At 42.8% G+C, this 16067-nt stretch overlaps 1 protein-coding gene across 1 annotated transcript in view; it reads left to right on the forward strand.

Annotated features, from left to right (window-relative positions):
- LOC128792973 (translation initiation factor IF-2-like) overlaps window positions 1-13123 on the forward strand; it is a 34950-nt gene extending 21827 nt beyond the window's left edge. Inside the window, exon 3 of the mRNA XM_053951896.1 lies at window positions 12807-13123. Coding sequence (XP_053807871.1) covers window positions 12807-12993 — 187 coding nt within the window. The 3' untranslated portion in view covers window positions 12994-13123. The remainder of the gene's footprint in view (window positions 1-12806) is intronic.
- The last annotated feature ends 2944 nt before the right edge of the window (window positions 13124-16067 follow it).

Below are 16067 nucleotides of genomic sequence, written 5' to 3' on the forward strand. Positions count from 1 at the left end.
ATGTGCAGAGGCTGCCACAGTGAAAAAATATTGAATATGAAAGGTGAGAACAGAGGAATTGAAAAGAAAATGATTTTTAAAGAAAAGACAACTGTCATCTGCAATAAAAAAAAAAAAAAAGGGGAAATACCAATTAGAATTAAATGCTGGATATTCCAAATTATTCCAAACACTAGTTACAGAAAGGTGCCATAAATTCAATGTCATTGTATTCTGTAAAACGTGGGGATTTTATGGGCTTCCTATCCCTAACTCCTGGTATTTAACATGAGCCCCAACAGGAGCAGTGGCAGGAAAAGGACAACAGGGAAGGGATGAGCCAGAGGGGCTTCAGATGCTGGTCTTGCCCCTTGGGAGCTCAGATCCTCAAATTCTCCTTGTTAATTTGGATTTATTTAACACTTTCAAATGGATTGTGATGAAGTAATACAAATAGAAGGAGTTTATGAAAATTCTTGGCAGAAATACTAAAATATTGGCTTTTCCAACAGAGCAGAGGGGGAGAAATCACTGTTGGATCTTGTGCAGCTCTGGCAGCAACTTTGATGGTGATGTAACCTTAAAAAAGCACTGAATAGGGCTGTCAAATAACCTGAGCAGCAATGTATATATATAAAAATATATCTGAAGTGTTACATAAAGGAGGAATTTTAATATATTACAAAAACTGGTAACATGATGGCAAGAAATCTGTTAATTAGCATGTCTGCCATACATCTTTTTGAACAGTCACCTTAAGAAGAACTGAAGACAGCGTTAGCAATGATTGATACAAAATAATTAGCTTGTTTTCAGGGCTTAAATAGTCATTACTTTCCTGTGAAGTCCCTAATTAAGCTAATCCTAGTTTATAATACATTAGCAACAACTATTTATGTAGAAGCTACTTCTTAGGGGCTAAAAATAACATCCAAGTTTTGAAATGCTCAAAATGATCTGTGAAATTGTAGAGCTCGGGACAGGAACAATACAGACTGCAAAAAATTATGTAAGAGCTTGATTTATTCCTCACTGCCCACATGAAATTCGCTCACCTGAAGGCTGCAGATACAACTGTTTAAAGGCTTGCATGAAACAATTTTCTCTTTTCTACTCTCAAAGCCCATGACAGGCTGTTACCACGATTTTCTCAGGAGGTCCTGTTGCAGCACTGCCCAATTATTTCCTAAAAAGTGTAAAGATTTTTCTCCCTGACTCACAGTGTAAGAGATGAAGGAGTGATTTGCAGTTTGATGTTCCACTTCAATCAAAGGTAAAGAACTGATAAAATGAAGTTGACACAAAACAAAGCACAAAAGTCTGCGCTGTTGGACAAAATGGGCTTTGACCTTCATCCACATACAAAAAAAATGGAACTCTAAAAAGGTAGAAAAAGATACAAAATGAGGAAGATCCATATCTTGTAGTTGCTGGTTTTTCCCAAGTGGACAGAATTATGGCTTTCCTTGACTTTTTGCCTTGCTTGATCATCTACCTGTGTCAGTTGGAGGCAATGTTTAGGTACAAAGCCCTCAAGTCATGCAGGAAGGAAATTACCTGATGAAATTATCTGAGGTGGGAAAATCCAGACTGATATGGAAGGCAAAGGACTCCCCTCCTGGCCAAAAGGAATGATTTAATGGAAAAAATTAAACAGTCAACGAATCCTATAAAAGATCAACATGAAGCAGGAACCCTGGATCTCCCCATGGCTTGGATTTCCAAGGAAGGAATTTCAATTTCTATCTGAAGACAGAGCTGAACTTCTCACTTAAATAATTTGTAGAAGCTTTTTTATCAGCTTAGGCTCAAAACCTGAGTGGGGTAACCACAGTGAGAAAGAAAGTGCCTGAGATCCACCTGAAGTGCCCTCAGCTATGAACCACAGGGCTCCCTCCACCTGGCTTCCCACTGAAATGTGTGCTGGCTGCATCACATCATGGAATATCCTCTCTGTTCCCCCTGTTCTCGCCTGTACAGGATCAATAATTCGTCCACTTCTCTTCCATGGGCTGTTTCATACGTTGTAAGAGGTAAAATATACACAGTGTGTGTAAGGGAGGCAGATTTCCTCCAGGAGATATTTGCAGAGCTGTGAAGCCCAGGAGCAGGGTAAGGCAGAGTGCAGGGACGTGTCTCCCTCAGGTGTGACAAGCAAATCCTTTTCAGGCCCACTTTTAATTTTTTTTTCTGCATGAGATGTGCAAAAAAAACCACTCCATAAACAATTTGCTGAGGCAAATATCAGCGAGTCCCTGATTTCAACCCACACAAAACAGAAAACAAATTTGCCACAAAGAATTTGTGACAAAGTCCTGCAAAAATGTGATCTTGTGTTCAGAGCAGAGGCAACATGTACACAAATTACCTCCCTTTTTTTGTTTTTTGCCTCTGAATTGAGAGTACAAATTCCTGCTTCTGTCCCCAAGTGAGATTTTGGTAGCACTGCCCAAGGCAGTGTGTCCAAGCCTCCACTGTCACCCTGCTGAAGGCTAGGACAGGCCCTTTAAATTCAGAAATCCTTAATGCACACATGTACAGGCTCAGACTGATTTTTACATGAGCGCCTTCAAGTTGGAAAAGATTAAGTGGAATTAAACATGGATGCCTTTTTAACAGAGCCCTCTCCCAGAAGAGATCCCTTTTTTCAGCACTCACTCCAAAGACTCCTTTAGCAGTGCTAGATTTGACTGCAAATGACAAGCTGTACACAGGAACCAGACATTTTTGTCCCTATCATCACTTATTAACTGTTGTTATTGTCGCTGACAACGTCGTGATAATAACAGGGATCCTCTCAACAGCTGGCTTGAAGCTGTAGGAGTTTCTGACACTCAGAAGTGTCTCAGCAGAAGTGACAGGTGAAGGCATGCTCAGAAGCAATTTATCCTGGGAAGAGAATATGAAAGCCATCCGAGCTGCCTGAGACCTTGGGGGGTCTTTGCTAGCCCTCAGGATTTGTTGTAGAGGTTGAAAAGCAGCAGCATTTTCTTTTTTATAAGGTAGCACCTGTAAATCACTCCCCAGCGCCGGCATGCTGCAGCTCATCCAGGAAAATCACTCACAGGGAATCCTGGTGTTGCAGTGAACATGGTGAGGGCAGCTGTGGATGAGTGGGGAAAACAGGAAAAGCAGCTGTTGGCTGATTCAGCATGGAGGGGATGTGCTGAGAGGTTGATTTCCTTCAGCTCTTGGGAGGTGTGAGGCTCTTCTGAGAGGGGCTTGGCTGCTGAAAGTGCCTGCTCTCCAGGCCTGGAGAGTGGATAATGCCTTCAGCTTCCCAGATTTTTGTGTCATGGGGATCTGAGCCTTTCTGGCACCACCTCACCCACAGTGCAAAGAGCTGGACCCTGTGTCCTCATCCACGTGCACTTCTCCAAACTCTGGTCCACCACAGATGTACCAGCCAAAGCCTGAGGATCCCTCACCACCTGCAGCTCAGATTTTGATGGGATTCTCAAAGGGATCAAAGCTGTGATGAGCTGAAAATTATGGATGTAGGCTGAAATCATCCTGAATCCAGTAAACCTGCACCCACAGGACTTCAAACAAAGAATTTAAAAAGACAAGTTCTTGACAGAAGTCCAGCCCCACATGAGTTTCTCACAGATGGGTGGGAAGACAGCACAGCCTGAGCAGCCCTGAGTTGTGCCCGTGCCCTGCTGGGTTGGGAGGGACCCCAGCAAGGCTTGGAATGCCAAGATGTGGCCAAAGGAATTTTTTGTTGGGTGGTTTGCAGCTCATCGTTCAGGAGGTGTCTCAGTCACGTGTTGGGGCTCATGGGGTGGTGCTGTGCAGAGCCAGGAGTTGGATTTGGTGATCCTTGTGTGCCCCTGACAATCCAGAGAATTATGAACCTATGAAATGTTGAGAGCTCCCTTGTCAAGGGAAATAGAGTTTGGATATTAGGAAAAAGTTTTTTCCAGAAAGAGTGATAAAGTTCTGGAATGGCTGCCCGTGGAGGTGGTGCAGTCACCATCCCTGGAGGTCTTTAACAAAGCCTGGATGTGGCACTGGGTGCCAGGGCTGAGTTGAGGGGTTGGGGCTGGGTTGGACTCGATGATCTTGAAGGTCTCTTCCAACCCAGCGATTCTGTGAGTCTGTGAATTCTGTGAAGGCCACCAAGTCCACCCTGGGGTGCCCAATGTCCTGATTATCCATCACTGGCCTCCCAGGCTGGCACTGCCCCTGCTCCACCAGCTGCAGGAAATCTTCCCTGCTGATCAAGGAAACAAATCTTTGCACCTTCTCCAGCCGTAAACGAACGATTCTGAGTGATCAAAATAAAATGGCTTAGGCAATGTGTTTTCTGAAGTTGGAAGAGGCAGGTTGCAGCTGTGACAAACCAAAGGCAGGGGGAGCATTATTAGCCAGGCTGTGTCTCCCAGGATTAGAGGTAGGAGATCTAATATATAGAAGGACCCAAGGGTGAGATTATCTCGGGATAATATACCCTGTAGGTTTTGAAACTGCAGCCAAAGCAATCAAACCTGTTACCATAGCATTCGTTTTAATGCACAGATAAATTTGTAGCTCTTGTTTATATAGCTCATCCTCTGGAGGCACTGATATGATTCCCTTTAAAACTCCACTTAATGAGAAAATAATAGAGCATTGTGGATATAAGAAACATTTTTTCCCACTGTCGCTGTCATCATCTTTTATACAGTCAGACTGATCTTTGAAAGTATAAGTTGGATTTATTTTATGTACCACAAAACCTTTAAAAATCTTTCTTTAAACTGAGCTTTCCGATTCCGGCCTAAAGCCAGAAATACTCACTGTCTAAACATATTTATAAATCAGTATATCACCCGTAAATCTTACCTTATCCCTAATAGGAAATTTAAAATTGTAACTCTTGAAGCTTCACCTTGGCAACACACATTCTTATTTTATTGCCTTTCCTGGACAGAAAGCGCTGATGAGATGGAGAATGTGGCCAGGGAAAAGGGATTGCATCTCCCTGGCTGGGTGCAGTGAGCTGTGTAACGAAGCCATGTGTGTTTACTTTCCTTTGGATACAGCACTGCAACAAATCTCCAGCCTTTTTCAAGGTTTTTTCCAAGTTTCTTTTTACCCCATAAGTTGTCCTTCAATCATTCTGGACCAGCTGAGGAGCTCCATTCTCATGGAATGTCCTCCAGTGCAAGGACAAGGTGTTGCCAATGTTGACATCAGCAGGTCTGGTGTGAGCTGGTACCAAGCTGGTAATTCACTTTGTCTGGGAAGGATTGGTGGTCTGTACATAATTTACATTATCTAGCATTTATTATTCATACCTATAAACAAACACCTATGTGGATTGGGCCTTCAGACATCTCAAACTTCCTAAGATTTAATAACAACAGAAGTAATGTAATTTGCTGGCACTGACGTTTTATCCTTGGCCTCACTTGAAGATTGTGGGAGTTTTGATTTGAGCAGGAAAACTCCGAGGCTGCTGTTGGCTGCGCCTCTGCTGAGAGGCAAAACTCATATTGTTTGTTACTCCATAGTTTTTGTTGCTGCTGCCTCTGGTTTTTCTTAATCTCACCTGAATTTGGGACTGCTCCTGCTCTCCTTTAACTCAGGAGAAGTGTGGCCATGCCAAATCACACCTGGACTTCCCTGCACCTCTGGGTTGCTCCTGTCCTGGGGACACTTTGCTTTGTTTGGAGAGGCAGAAGGATGAGAGAGAAGAGAGAAGAGAAGAATGTAATAATAAGAACAATCTTGTGGGTCATGACCAAGTTAAATTTCATCTCCCTGGGCTTCTACAGAAGCTGGTGCCTGGTTCATGAAGAAGAGCTTCATTTTGCTCTCCCCGGACATGCAGGTTGAGGTGGTGAGATATCCCAGGATTTTTGAAGCCTCGTTTCCACACAGCCCAATGCCCACAATCCTGCTGTTAAAATGGAAATGTAATTATTGACTCGGAAAAACGCTGTGCTGGGAAGTCACTAATGAAGTCAGCCCCAAATGAGGGAATTGGAGAGGGTTGTATGCTACAGCCACTAAGAAATATCATCTCAGTTGCCAGCAGTGGCAGGGGAAGGAGTGCAAGGCTTTGGCTCAGGGTTTGTGGCTGAGCACAGCAACACAAAGCGACCGAGCTGAATTCGGATTTCAGGAATTGAGGATACAGGTTGATCTTATTAAAAGCCAGGACTGGGGATTTAATAAAGGCCAGACTTAATTCTGCTGTTCCTTAGGCTCTGGACAACTCAGCAGAGTGGGAGATTCATCCTCCAGCTCGCCCACCTCTGTCACAAACCTCTCCTTCTCATCCCAGTTTTCCTTCGTGCTGTGCAGCTGACACAGTTGGAGTCAGACTCATCCTGTCCCGCTGGGATCTGAGCAGGAAAACCAGTCCAGTTTTCCTTCTGACAGATTTACTTTAAATAACTTTATGTTTCTAATTGCTTTGGGACATGAAACATGTATGGAAAGATCTCGAGGGATTGGATTAAATAGATTTAATTATGACTCTGGCCTCTACGGAGAAGCATTTCTTGAGGAACATTAACAAATATACTCTTGTTTTTTTAACCCCACTTGGTGTGTGGAAATTTTCTATATCTGAAAAAGAGAAATTAATTTAAATTTAATGATGGTGTCTCATTAATTCTGCACACCTGCTGTGATCTACCATGTATAAATGGAGGTATCACAGTGCAGGAATTAGGGATCTGATCCATACTCCTTGCAAATAACCCAGGCAGATGGAAAGGCCAAGGATTCAGTGAGGTTGGTTTAGGATGCCCCCACACCTCTGGGCAGATGTAAAATTGTTCTCCACTCTGTGTTTCCAACATCAGACACCAAACAGCTGCATTTCTGTTCCTTCCCTGGGGACTATTTCAGTTTAGCTGATTGTGCTGCTGGGAAAAAATTCTTAATATTCAATCCCATTTCCCTTCTAATCCCATTTATCCTACTTGCAGCCCCAAAAAGGATCCTTCCCCTCCTTGGGGTGTTTGCCCCAGGAAATTTTAGACCATTCTTGATGTTGTCTTATAATTATAGCTCAGCTGATCTCCACGTGTTCCATATGTGCCAGCAGACAGGGAAAGCATCCTGAATGAATCCATTCAACTCTGAATCATTTTCCTGAGCTCTCACCAGCTCCATTTCACTGAACTTGGGGTTTGATTTGTGAAATAGAAATCCCCAACTGCTGCTGCAGGATGGATATTCCACTGAACAGAGAGAAGGGATTATGTAGCAATGATATCAACAATAATAATTACAATAATAATGATAAATGAAAAGAATAGCAATAATATCATAATCATAATCTCGTTTTTTTTTTCTTGCCAGGGAAATATTCAATTTTATTCTCAGGTTTACTCGAATGAATTTTAGCTGGAGTTGGGGTTGTCAGAGCCTGAGCCCACGTCCAGTGAAGACTTCCAGCTTATTTTAATGCACATGAGCAGATTGGGATTTGAAACCTCAGGTCTTCAGTTTTCAAGATCCTGACTGACACAGATCAATGGATTTTATTCCAGAAACTCAGCTGGGACAGTTAATGCCCATTAAGTTGGAGACAGTGGGGTCCAGGCAAGTGCCAAAGTGCTCTTCTGAACTGGATATTATTAAAAAAAAAAAAAAAAAAGAATTTGTGGCTTGGTCGAAATGTCTGAAAGCACAGTATTTTAACTATTTGATGAGACAGGCCAATGAGATAAGAAGGGGAGATAACTGAATGCATAATTTACACATTTGTTGAATGACTACTCCAATATTTTTCACGCTTTCCAGTCAAGTGGACCTTTATTTCCTGTGTAATTTGTATAAGACCCCCATCCCCTTCCAGTAAAATAAACTCCCCTCCAATCTGTGACCATAATTCCCAATTCTGTGGTGCAGTTGGGTGTGTTTGGGAAGGTTGCTGCTGGGACTTTGGGGGATTGTGGCATAAGTGGAATGGGGGAGTAGGAGTTGGACTTTTTATTTTATTTTGGCAGATAATAAGATTTTAAATGCCTTGTGTCTTCTAATTGCCTTTCACGACCCTTTGGAGCTGCAATCAACTGGTTGACAAAAGCAGCACTGAAAAAATCAAATTGTGACTTCTCAGAATTAAATTCCTCAAGGCTTTTCTCAAAGATAGGGCATTTTTGCATTTTTTACTTTGGAAAAATATTACTGGAGGGACAAAACAATCACATCAGTGATTTGGTCATTCAGGGTAAATCATGGTTGTTTTGCTCATTTTGATCCAGAACAGTCACTCCTTACAGTTTTAGAAATGCTGTCCATTCACAGCTTAATTATCTCAGATAACCTTCAGAGCTTTGCAGAATATATGATTTTCTCAAGAATCCAGTGGTATTAGAATTTATCTCCCAGTAGGAAATTGTCATTTTAAGTGCAGAGATACAAATAACAATCATTTTTTTTTTCTTTTGAAGATAACTTATCTAATACTATAATGCCAATATTAAATAAATCTGGGGATGGAACAAGGGGCTACATAAATAATTCACTTTAGCTATTAATGAAATACCTGTGCTAATACTCATGGATTTATTGCACACCAACCATACACACATCAAATCCACCCTGCTGAAGACAAACAAAGCAAAGGGGTTTTAAAGGAAGAATTGAAATAATGTGGAAACACACAGCTGACTTTTATAAATACACGAGCAAATACATGTTGATTGCTACTCCATGCTGATAAATGCAGCCTATTGAAAACTGGGAGAAGGGAAAATGTCTGCTAAACATTACAGTGTGGCTGAATACTAACCAGGAAAGAGATTTCAACTTCATTGTTGGGAATTCCCCAAAGCTTTTGCTTTTGCTGGTGCTTCAATAGGCGGCTGTGGCACGCGTAGGACAAACAGAACTCTGTGCAAAAAAAAAATAAACCCTCCCAAAGGAGCTGGAATTGCAGAGTGACAGATCCCTGGGATAAAGCTATTCCTGGGGTAAATAAATTGATAGGATTGCTGATGGAATTGTTCTCATTAGAACAAGCTGATTGAAGCGAGTTAAAATATCTGGAAAGCTTTTCTAGGGTTTTTTTTCTGTTTCATTTTAGTCCCTTTGTTTAGTGAGAAGCAAAAACCTCTTTTTAAGAGTTCTTATGTGCAAAAAGGAGTGAGCCAAACAAATCTTCCCCTCGAGGAGGAAATCCAGCACTCCAAAAGGGGCACCTTCCACTACCCCAGGTTGCTCCAGCCTGGCCTTGGGCACTTCCAGGGATCAAAGAGCAGCCACAGCTTCTCTGGAAATTCTATTCCACCCTCCCAGGGAGGAATTCCTTCCAAATATCCCCTAACCCTACCCTCTGTCAATAGGAAATCATTGCCCCTTGTCCTGTCCCTCCAGGCCCTTGCCCAAAATCTCTCTTGAAACCCTTTTAGGTACAGTTTTATAAATATATGATATATATATAGAGTTTCATTTCTGGGAATACACATTGCAACCTCACAAACATAATATCATTTAGCTGCATGGTTGTTTTTTTTTTTTTTTTTTTTTTAATTTTATATGAAGATTAGTAAATGCAAACTGAATGAGTGTTTAAATTAAGTGAGAAAGTGTTCCTTTAGTGAAAACCCTTTTCAAGTGTCTCGGCTGCTAGATCCAAAACTGAGAATAACACCTACAAACACACCAAAAATGAGGGAGCAGCAGTGTGGAAATGAGTATATTCTAATGGGAAAATTATAAGAAATGCAGCTGTGCTTGCTGTCCCTACTGATCCCAACCTTCCAATTCCTCCAAACTGAATTGTAAAATAATGACGTCCTTTTCTGTTTTCTCCCAAGATACACAGTTAACCCCTGATATAAAAAGACATAAAGGATACATATATTTGAAAAGAACTATTATTAAAATAGAGAAAGCCTCAAATCAAAGCGTCTCCATCATTTCCAGCTCATATTTGAACCCAGATCTAAATTCTCTGCCTGGGTTGGTCTCTGTCTAATCCTTTTGTTTATAACCTGATTTTCAGGGGGAAAAATCAGACTATGGCTTTAACAGGAACATTTGGCTGGTGCAGCGAGCACACATACTGAAATAATCTGAAACAGCCTGTCTGCTTTAGCTTTTTTAAGCTCCTGATTAATTTTTTTTTTTTGCCTGGTGATTTCAAATGGCAGCGTAGTAAGAACAGCAGACAGGCCTGGGAGAGGCCCATCACTGTTACCAGCAGTGGGTGCCAGGCTGTTAAACAGAGCAGAGCCCCCGAGCTTGTAACCAAGAGGAGAAATGTTAATGACTTTAATTGAAGTTTCCCAGGTCTCCAGGAGTGCCGTGGCTTTGCTAAGGTCACTGGTGGCAGGGCAGGGCAGGGGCCTCACGCCTCTGGGTGTCCCAGCCCCACTGAAGGCGGCACTTGGGCACGGTGTCAGCCTGGGGGACATCACCATTCCCTCCTGGAACAGAGGCTGGGCAGAGTTAAAGGAATAAAGCAGGGATTTATTAAAAGGCCTTTACAGGATGCACCTTGCAAGAGCCCAGCCGTGGCTCCACCCAAGATGGACCCAAGATGGACCCCGAGTCACGAGTTTTCACACTTTCATAAGTTTTGGTCTGTCGCCCTGATTTTTTAAGATTTTCTAAAGCCACCTGAGTTTACATTCTTGTAGAGAACTTTCTCACACAACTTTCTGTAAACAACCTATTGTTTTGCATTCCTTCATAGAGGTGGGGAAATTTGATGTACAGGTAGTTTGTCCAGTGTCGTTGGAGAGGTGGCACGTTCACCCTCCAATCCACTGGCACCTTTTGAAAACTATAAATGTTGGAGTCAGAGGAAATAAATTAGTCTCTTTTGACCAAGGCTGTGGTGCGTTGTTTTTCCTTGTGTGCTCTGGTGACATCTTGGTCCATTTCCATATTGGAGTCCATTGTCCAATTCCAGCTCCAGGTTGTGCAGTCCCATTCTCCCAGTTTGGTCTCCTCCATTCCCTGCTGTTTGCACTTTTTGGGCTGAGGCTCTCACAGTGTCCATGGTTCTGGGGCTGGAAAAGGATTTTTTTTTGTGCCTGAGCTGTGAGGAGAACTGCTTATATTTTATATGGAGTTGAGAGTCACACACTAAGGCAGTGCAGAATCTGGAAAACATGAAAGCTAAACTGGAGGCTTCAGCAGGAGCTGTATATTTGGGGAGCAGCAGCTGTGTGGATGGGCCAGCTCGGGCTCTGCTCTCCCTGGACTGCAGGGCTGTGTTTTTGTCTCTTTGGTTTACCAGGGACCAGTTGTGACCCGATTGCAGATGGCAGCTGGTGCCACCCAGTGTCTCTGTCCTCTGGTGCCCTGAAGATATGCAAATGAGGAAGAAATGCAAGGGACAGCTCCTTTGTATAAAAACCACTATGTTATGCATAATATATAACCACCTTTTCTTCCAGACTGCTGTTGGTTTGCTTTTTCTGACGTGCCCTCTTTCTCTCCTGCATCTCCTGCCACCAGGTCAAAAATAAAACTAAGGGGACAGGAAAAAAAAAAAAAAAAAAAAACAACAACCAAAAAAAACTGTCAACAAAGAATTATTCTTGACTTTCAAGAGAAACCAGGATATTTATGGATTTACTCTATTCCCTGTGATAACAAGTTTCTGGGATGGTAATACACTGTCAAATATTTTTCAAGGTTAACAGTTTAGGGACACAATTATGTTGCAAGTTGTCGGCAAGATTAATTAAGGGTATTTCAGAGATATGGGAGAAAAATTGTTCCAGCAGCTATTAGAGGGTGAGTAATCCCAACTCGAAGAGTAGTTCCCCTTCAGTTCAGTCCTCCTCAGAGAAAATATTCCCATGTTTAAGGCGTACTCAGAAGCAGATAAAATGTGCATGTTTGGGCTGAGAAGAGCAGTGATGGGGAAGCAATTCTAGACACAACCCACACAGTCTGACAGCCAGAGCTGGGATGGCCCCACAAAGGTTATTTTAAAATAGTTTTAAATAAATATTTCACTGGGCCAGAAAACACCAAAAATGTCCCACAGGCAAAGGTAGAGGTGAGAGCCAGGCTCAGCAGAGCTCCCCTCAACATCAACAACCTCTGGGAGGGCAGTTACCCATCACTGATAGAAAAAATTATTGGACCAGGTAATAAAACATCAGGGACTGTTTGTGAAAATAATTGCAAGGTCCAGAGAACTGTGAATATGAGAGATTTTAAATAAAAGAGAAAAAAAAACCATCAGCAGCCCAGCACTTTAATCAAAGCACTGCAAACAATACACATATCTACCCATCTATTTATAATCTGATATTATTTTTAATCCCTTTTTTTAAATCCCAGTCACTAATGAGGGATAATGCTGGATTGAGGAGGGCCAAAGAGATTTATTGATACCAACTCAGAGCCGTGGCTGTAAATCAGGACAGTGAAGAAGTATGCCACTGCTGGCTTATGTTCTCTTCCTGCAAAAGGACAGGGATGAATGAACAAGTGTCTGAATGAATGACTGAATAGATGAATGAATGAAAGAATGAATGCATCATCAAATAAATACATTAAAATACATTGCCAGCTCGCAGGGCTCACATAGCGCGGGAGCTCTTCGGGGCCTTTGTACAAAGAGAGGCAACGGCGGCCTTGATTTATTAGAAATTAAAACCTGCTTTGCCCAGTCCCTCCGAGTGTTTAATTTTTACTGAAGGTCAAAAGGTGCTCTGCATTTGGAGAAAATGCATCCCAGTGTAGCTCCTGTTTCTGATGAGGAGTACCGAGCTCCCGCTGCCTGCCGGGGCTGCCCGCGCTCAGGGAGAGACCCCGGGGTCCCCAGGGCCACCACAGGGTGACACAGCAGCACAGTCCCCGTGGGAGGACACGTTTGCTACAATAATCAGCCTTTTTCTCCCTCCTTGCAGGGCTCAAGGCCCTCTCCTCCTTGCTGGCCAGAAGCCCAGCCCGCGTTTCATGGAATCGTGGAATTACGGAATCAGGGAATTTTTTTATATTAGCAAAGACTCATCAAGAAGTCCGGCCAGTCCACCCAGCACTGCCAAGGCCACCACTGAACCCTGTCCTGAAATGCCACTTCTACACATCTTTTAAATCCTTCCAGGGATGGTGATTCCACCAGTGCTGGGGCTGGACAACACTTTTCCTGAAGAAATTTTTCCCAATATCCAGCCCCTCTCTTCTGGTGCAATCTGGGGCCATTTCCATTTGGCCTATCAAAGGGCAAGATTTGTGATGCCCCTCTGAAATTTAATTCTAATTAAATTTAGAATTTTGCCTGCCATGCAGCAAGGTGACATCTTGTCCTGGGCAAGGGGTGGGAAGAACAGGTGAATCCTGACAGGGACCCAGCGACAGTTGTGGCTTTTCCATCACAAGTGCCAGGTACACCAAGAACATTCCAAATCTCTCTGCCAGCTCCAGTGTGCAGAAACCATTTCTGGAGCTTCATGGGACCAGTTTTATTCCCTTTGAGAAGACTGGGGTGATCCAAATTTAATTATTTTGGGTTTTTTTTTCTGAAATCCATGTCTGTTTTGAACTTTGCACTTGTGTTTGATTCCCTTTCCCTCTTCTCTAACGAGGTCCTGGAGGATGAAGCTCTTCTAGCTTGAGATGAAGGTCCTCCAAATGAGAAGTACAGAGCCATGGCTGCCAATTTAATTAGCTCTCATGCATTCGCATGCAGATGGAAGGATTTTTGGAAGGAGAGAATCTATTCAAGATGAATAAATTACTTCAGTTTTAAAATAACTAAACCAGCAGTTTTATTCCCCACTGCTAATATTTCTGTCAGTCAGGTCAAGGATAATGAAGCAGAATTCTAGAAAGGGTCACCCAAACCTTGGCTTTTTTTTTAAATTGCAAATGTTCCCATTCATAAAACCTACATCTGCAAGTACAAAATCAACAGTTAAATGTTTGCCTTTTCTGTGTCTGTATTTCTCCAAGGAGAGAAGATTTTTACCCAGATTTCACTTATAACATTCTGCTGAAGTTTCTGAAGGAAGAACAAGTCTCCTAAACTTTGTTCCTGTTATTATTTTTACCTGTGGGTAAATATGTTCTTTGCTGTTAATAGAGTCAGTGTCTTCCTTCCATAATAAGAACTTTTTCCATGTGTCTCCATCATGGTTTAGAGTAGTTCCTTTTCTCCCAATTTTTGTAAGTTCATTTTTAACTTCTGTTATAAAGAAAAACCATGAAAACCCAACCCTATAAGGCAACATGGCTTATGGAATAAAAGAAAATTACCAAAGTATTATGGAAGATATTAGAGATATACAAAGAGCAAAGTGCAATGTAGCAGAACCCAGGTTATCTCTTTTAGGAAACCACTCGCAGCAGATGAAATAACTGCTAAAAGCAGGTGTTTATTCCAAAAGCTGCAGCAATGTTGCTCTGCCATGTCACATGAAACCATCCCGGCTGCATCACGCGATGTTACACCACATCGTATGGCGGGGAACCCAGCGGGACTAACAGGATGTGACAGACAACATTTAGCAAAAATATTCACTTATTTGACTCAGATCCTTGCCATCAGCTCGAATCAGGGAGCGTGGTCACAAATGAGGCTGACAGATGGATCTGAATTCACCGAGGAACAGCATCCAGCACGAATCTGAAAGTTTCCTGTTCTGCACCTGGTCCTCGTCCTGCCGACGGTTTTGCTGTGCCCAGCTCCTCTTTCTCAGCATTTCCTCCCTGCTGTGACTAGTGAGACGGGTTGGTTGTCATTTATTTTGACATAACTCGTGACTTTCACATGAGGGATTAATCACATACTTGGTACAGAAGTGCTGTCAACTGGCAGCTGATGGAATTGCTGTAAAGAGTTTTTATATGAGCGGAATTGTGAACTACATGAGAAGGTGTTTGGACTCTGCATTTATGCTTAGAGAGGGACTATTTTAGGAAGCAATAGGTTTATCTCTGAAGACACCTCTATTTTGCAGTGTCACAAAGTCTTTTTGATGGACTTGAAAATATGGGACTTTGTTATTGCTCTTGAGGGAGATGTTTTATGGTAATACTTTAAAAAAAAAGGTTTAGGAAATAAGTGCATGTTCATGGAGACAAAAAAATCAAAGCCAGGCAGCTGAGGTGTAGAACTTGCCATAGATGGATTTTTATAAATATCAGTCCTGACCTGGATGGCAATTTCCAACCCATAGGCCAGGACTTGGACAGCTGCAGAACTGTGTGTTTGGGCACAATTTGTCCTGGCAGAAATTAGGATGAGAGATCCTCATTCCAGGTAAAGAGGGTTTCAGGGGTGCTGGTGAAGGTAGTCCAGGAAAATCTGGCTGCTGAAGTGTGAACAAATTTACATGTGGATCTGAAGCTTCTCCTCCTTATGAGGAACAAGACAACCAATAGTTTGCAGGATTCTGAAAAGAAACCTATCTATAGATGCCAGAAAAAAAGTTTGTATTGTGTCAGCAGTTCATAGAATCCATGGTCTTTTGTCCTCCCAGCCTTCCAGAGGGAACTTTTAAGACTCTTCTCATTCAGGCATTCATGGTTCAGTCTCCCATCAGCAGTTCACAACCTTTGTGCAGATGCATTTTATGGGGATGGCAGTAAATGCCAGCAGTAATGCTGATGATGGAAGGTGCACCTGGGGAATACACGGGCTCGTTTCACAGCTGAAATGTCCCCAGCCTCCTGTGTGGTGGTCTCAGCACTCTGCCCAAAGGATGCTGAGGTAAAAAAAGGTATTATAGAATCATGGAATATCCTGAGTTGGATGGGACTCAGAAGGATCATCCAGTGCAGCTCCTGGCCCTGCACAGACACCCCAACAATCCCACCCTGGGTATCCCTGAGAGCGTGGCCCAAACCCTCCTGGAGCTCTGGCAGCCTCGGGGCTGTGCCCATTCCCTGGGGAGCCTGGGCAGTGCCCAGCACCCTCTGGGAGGAGAACTTTTCCCTAAAATCCAACCTATGGATAATGCAACCTACGCAGAGTCAATATGGAAAATTCACCCCGTGCAAAGGAGGAGAAAGGAACAACACTGCCCATCTGTTTCCTTTGGTATGTGCCATCTTAGCTGGTACTAGAAGCATGTAGTATATCTGAGGAATTAATTCCTCATGGCTCTGGGGAAATTTGGGAAGCAGACCTGCTTTGCATGCCCCCCAAACACCCCTGGGTGAGCCCC

Source organism: Vidua chalybeata, chromosome 10 (assembly GCF_026979565.1).
Source record: "Vidua chalybeata isolate OUT-0048 chromosome 10, bVidCha1 merged haplotype, whole genome shotgun sequence".
In the NCBI taxonomy this organism is placed as follows: domain Eukaryota; kingdom Metazoa; phylum Chordata; class Aves; order Passeriformes; family Viduidae; genus Vidua; species Vidua chalybeata.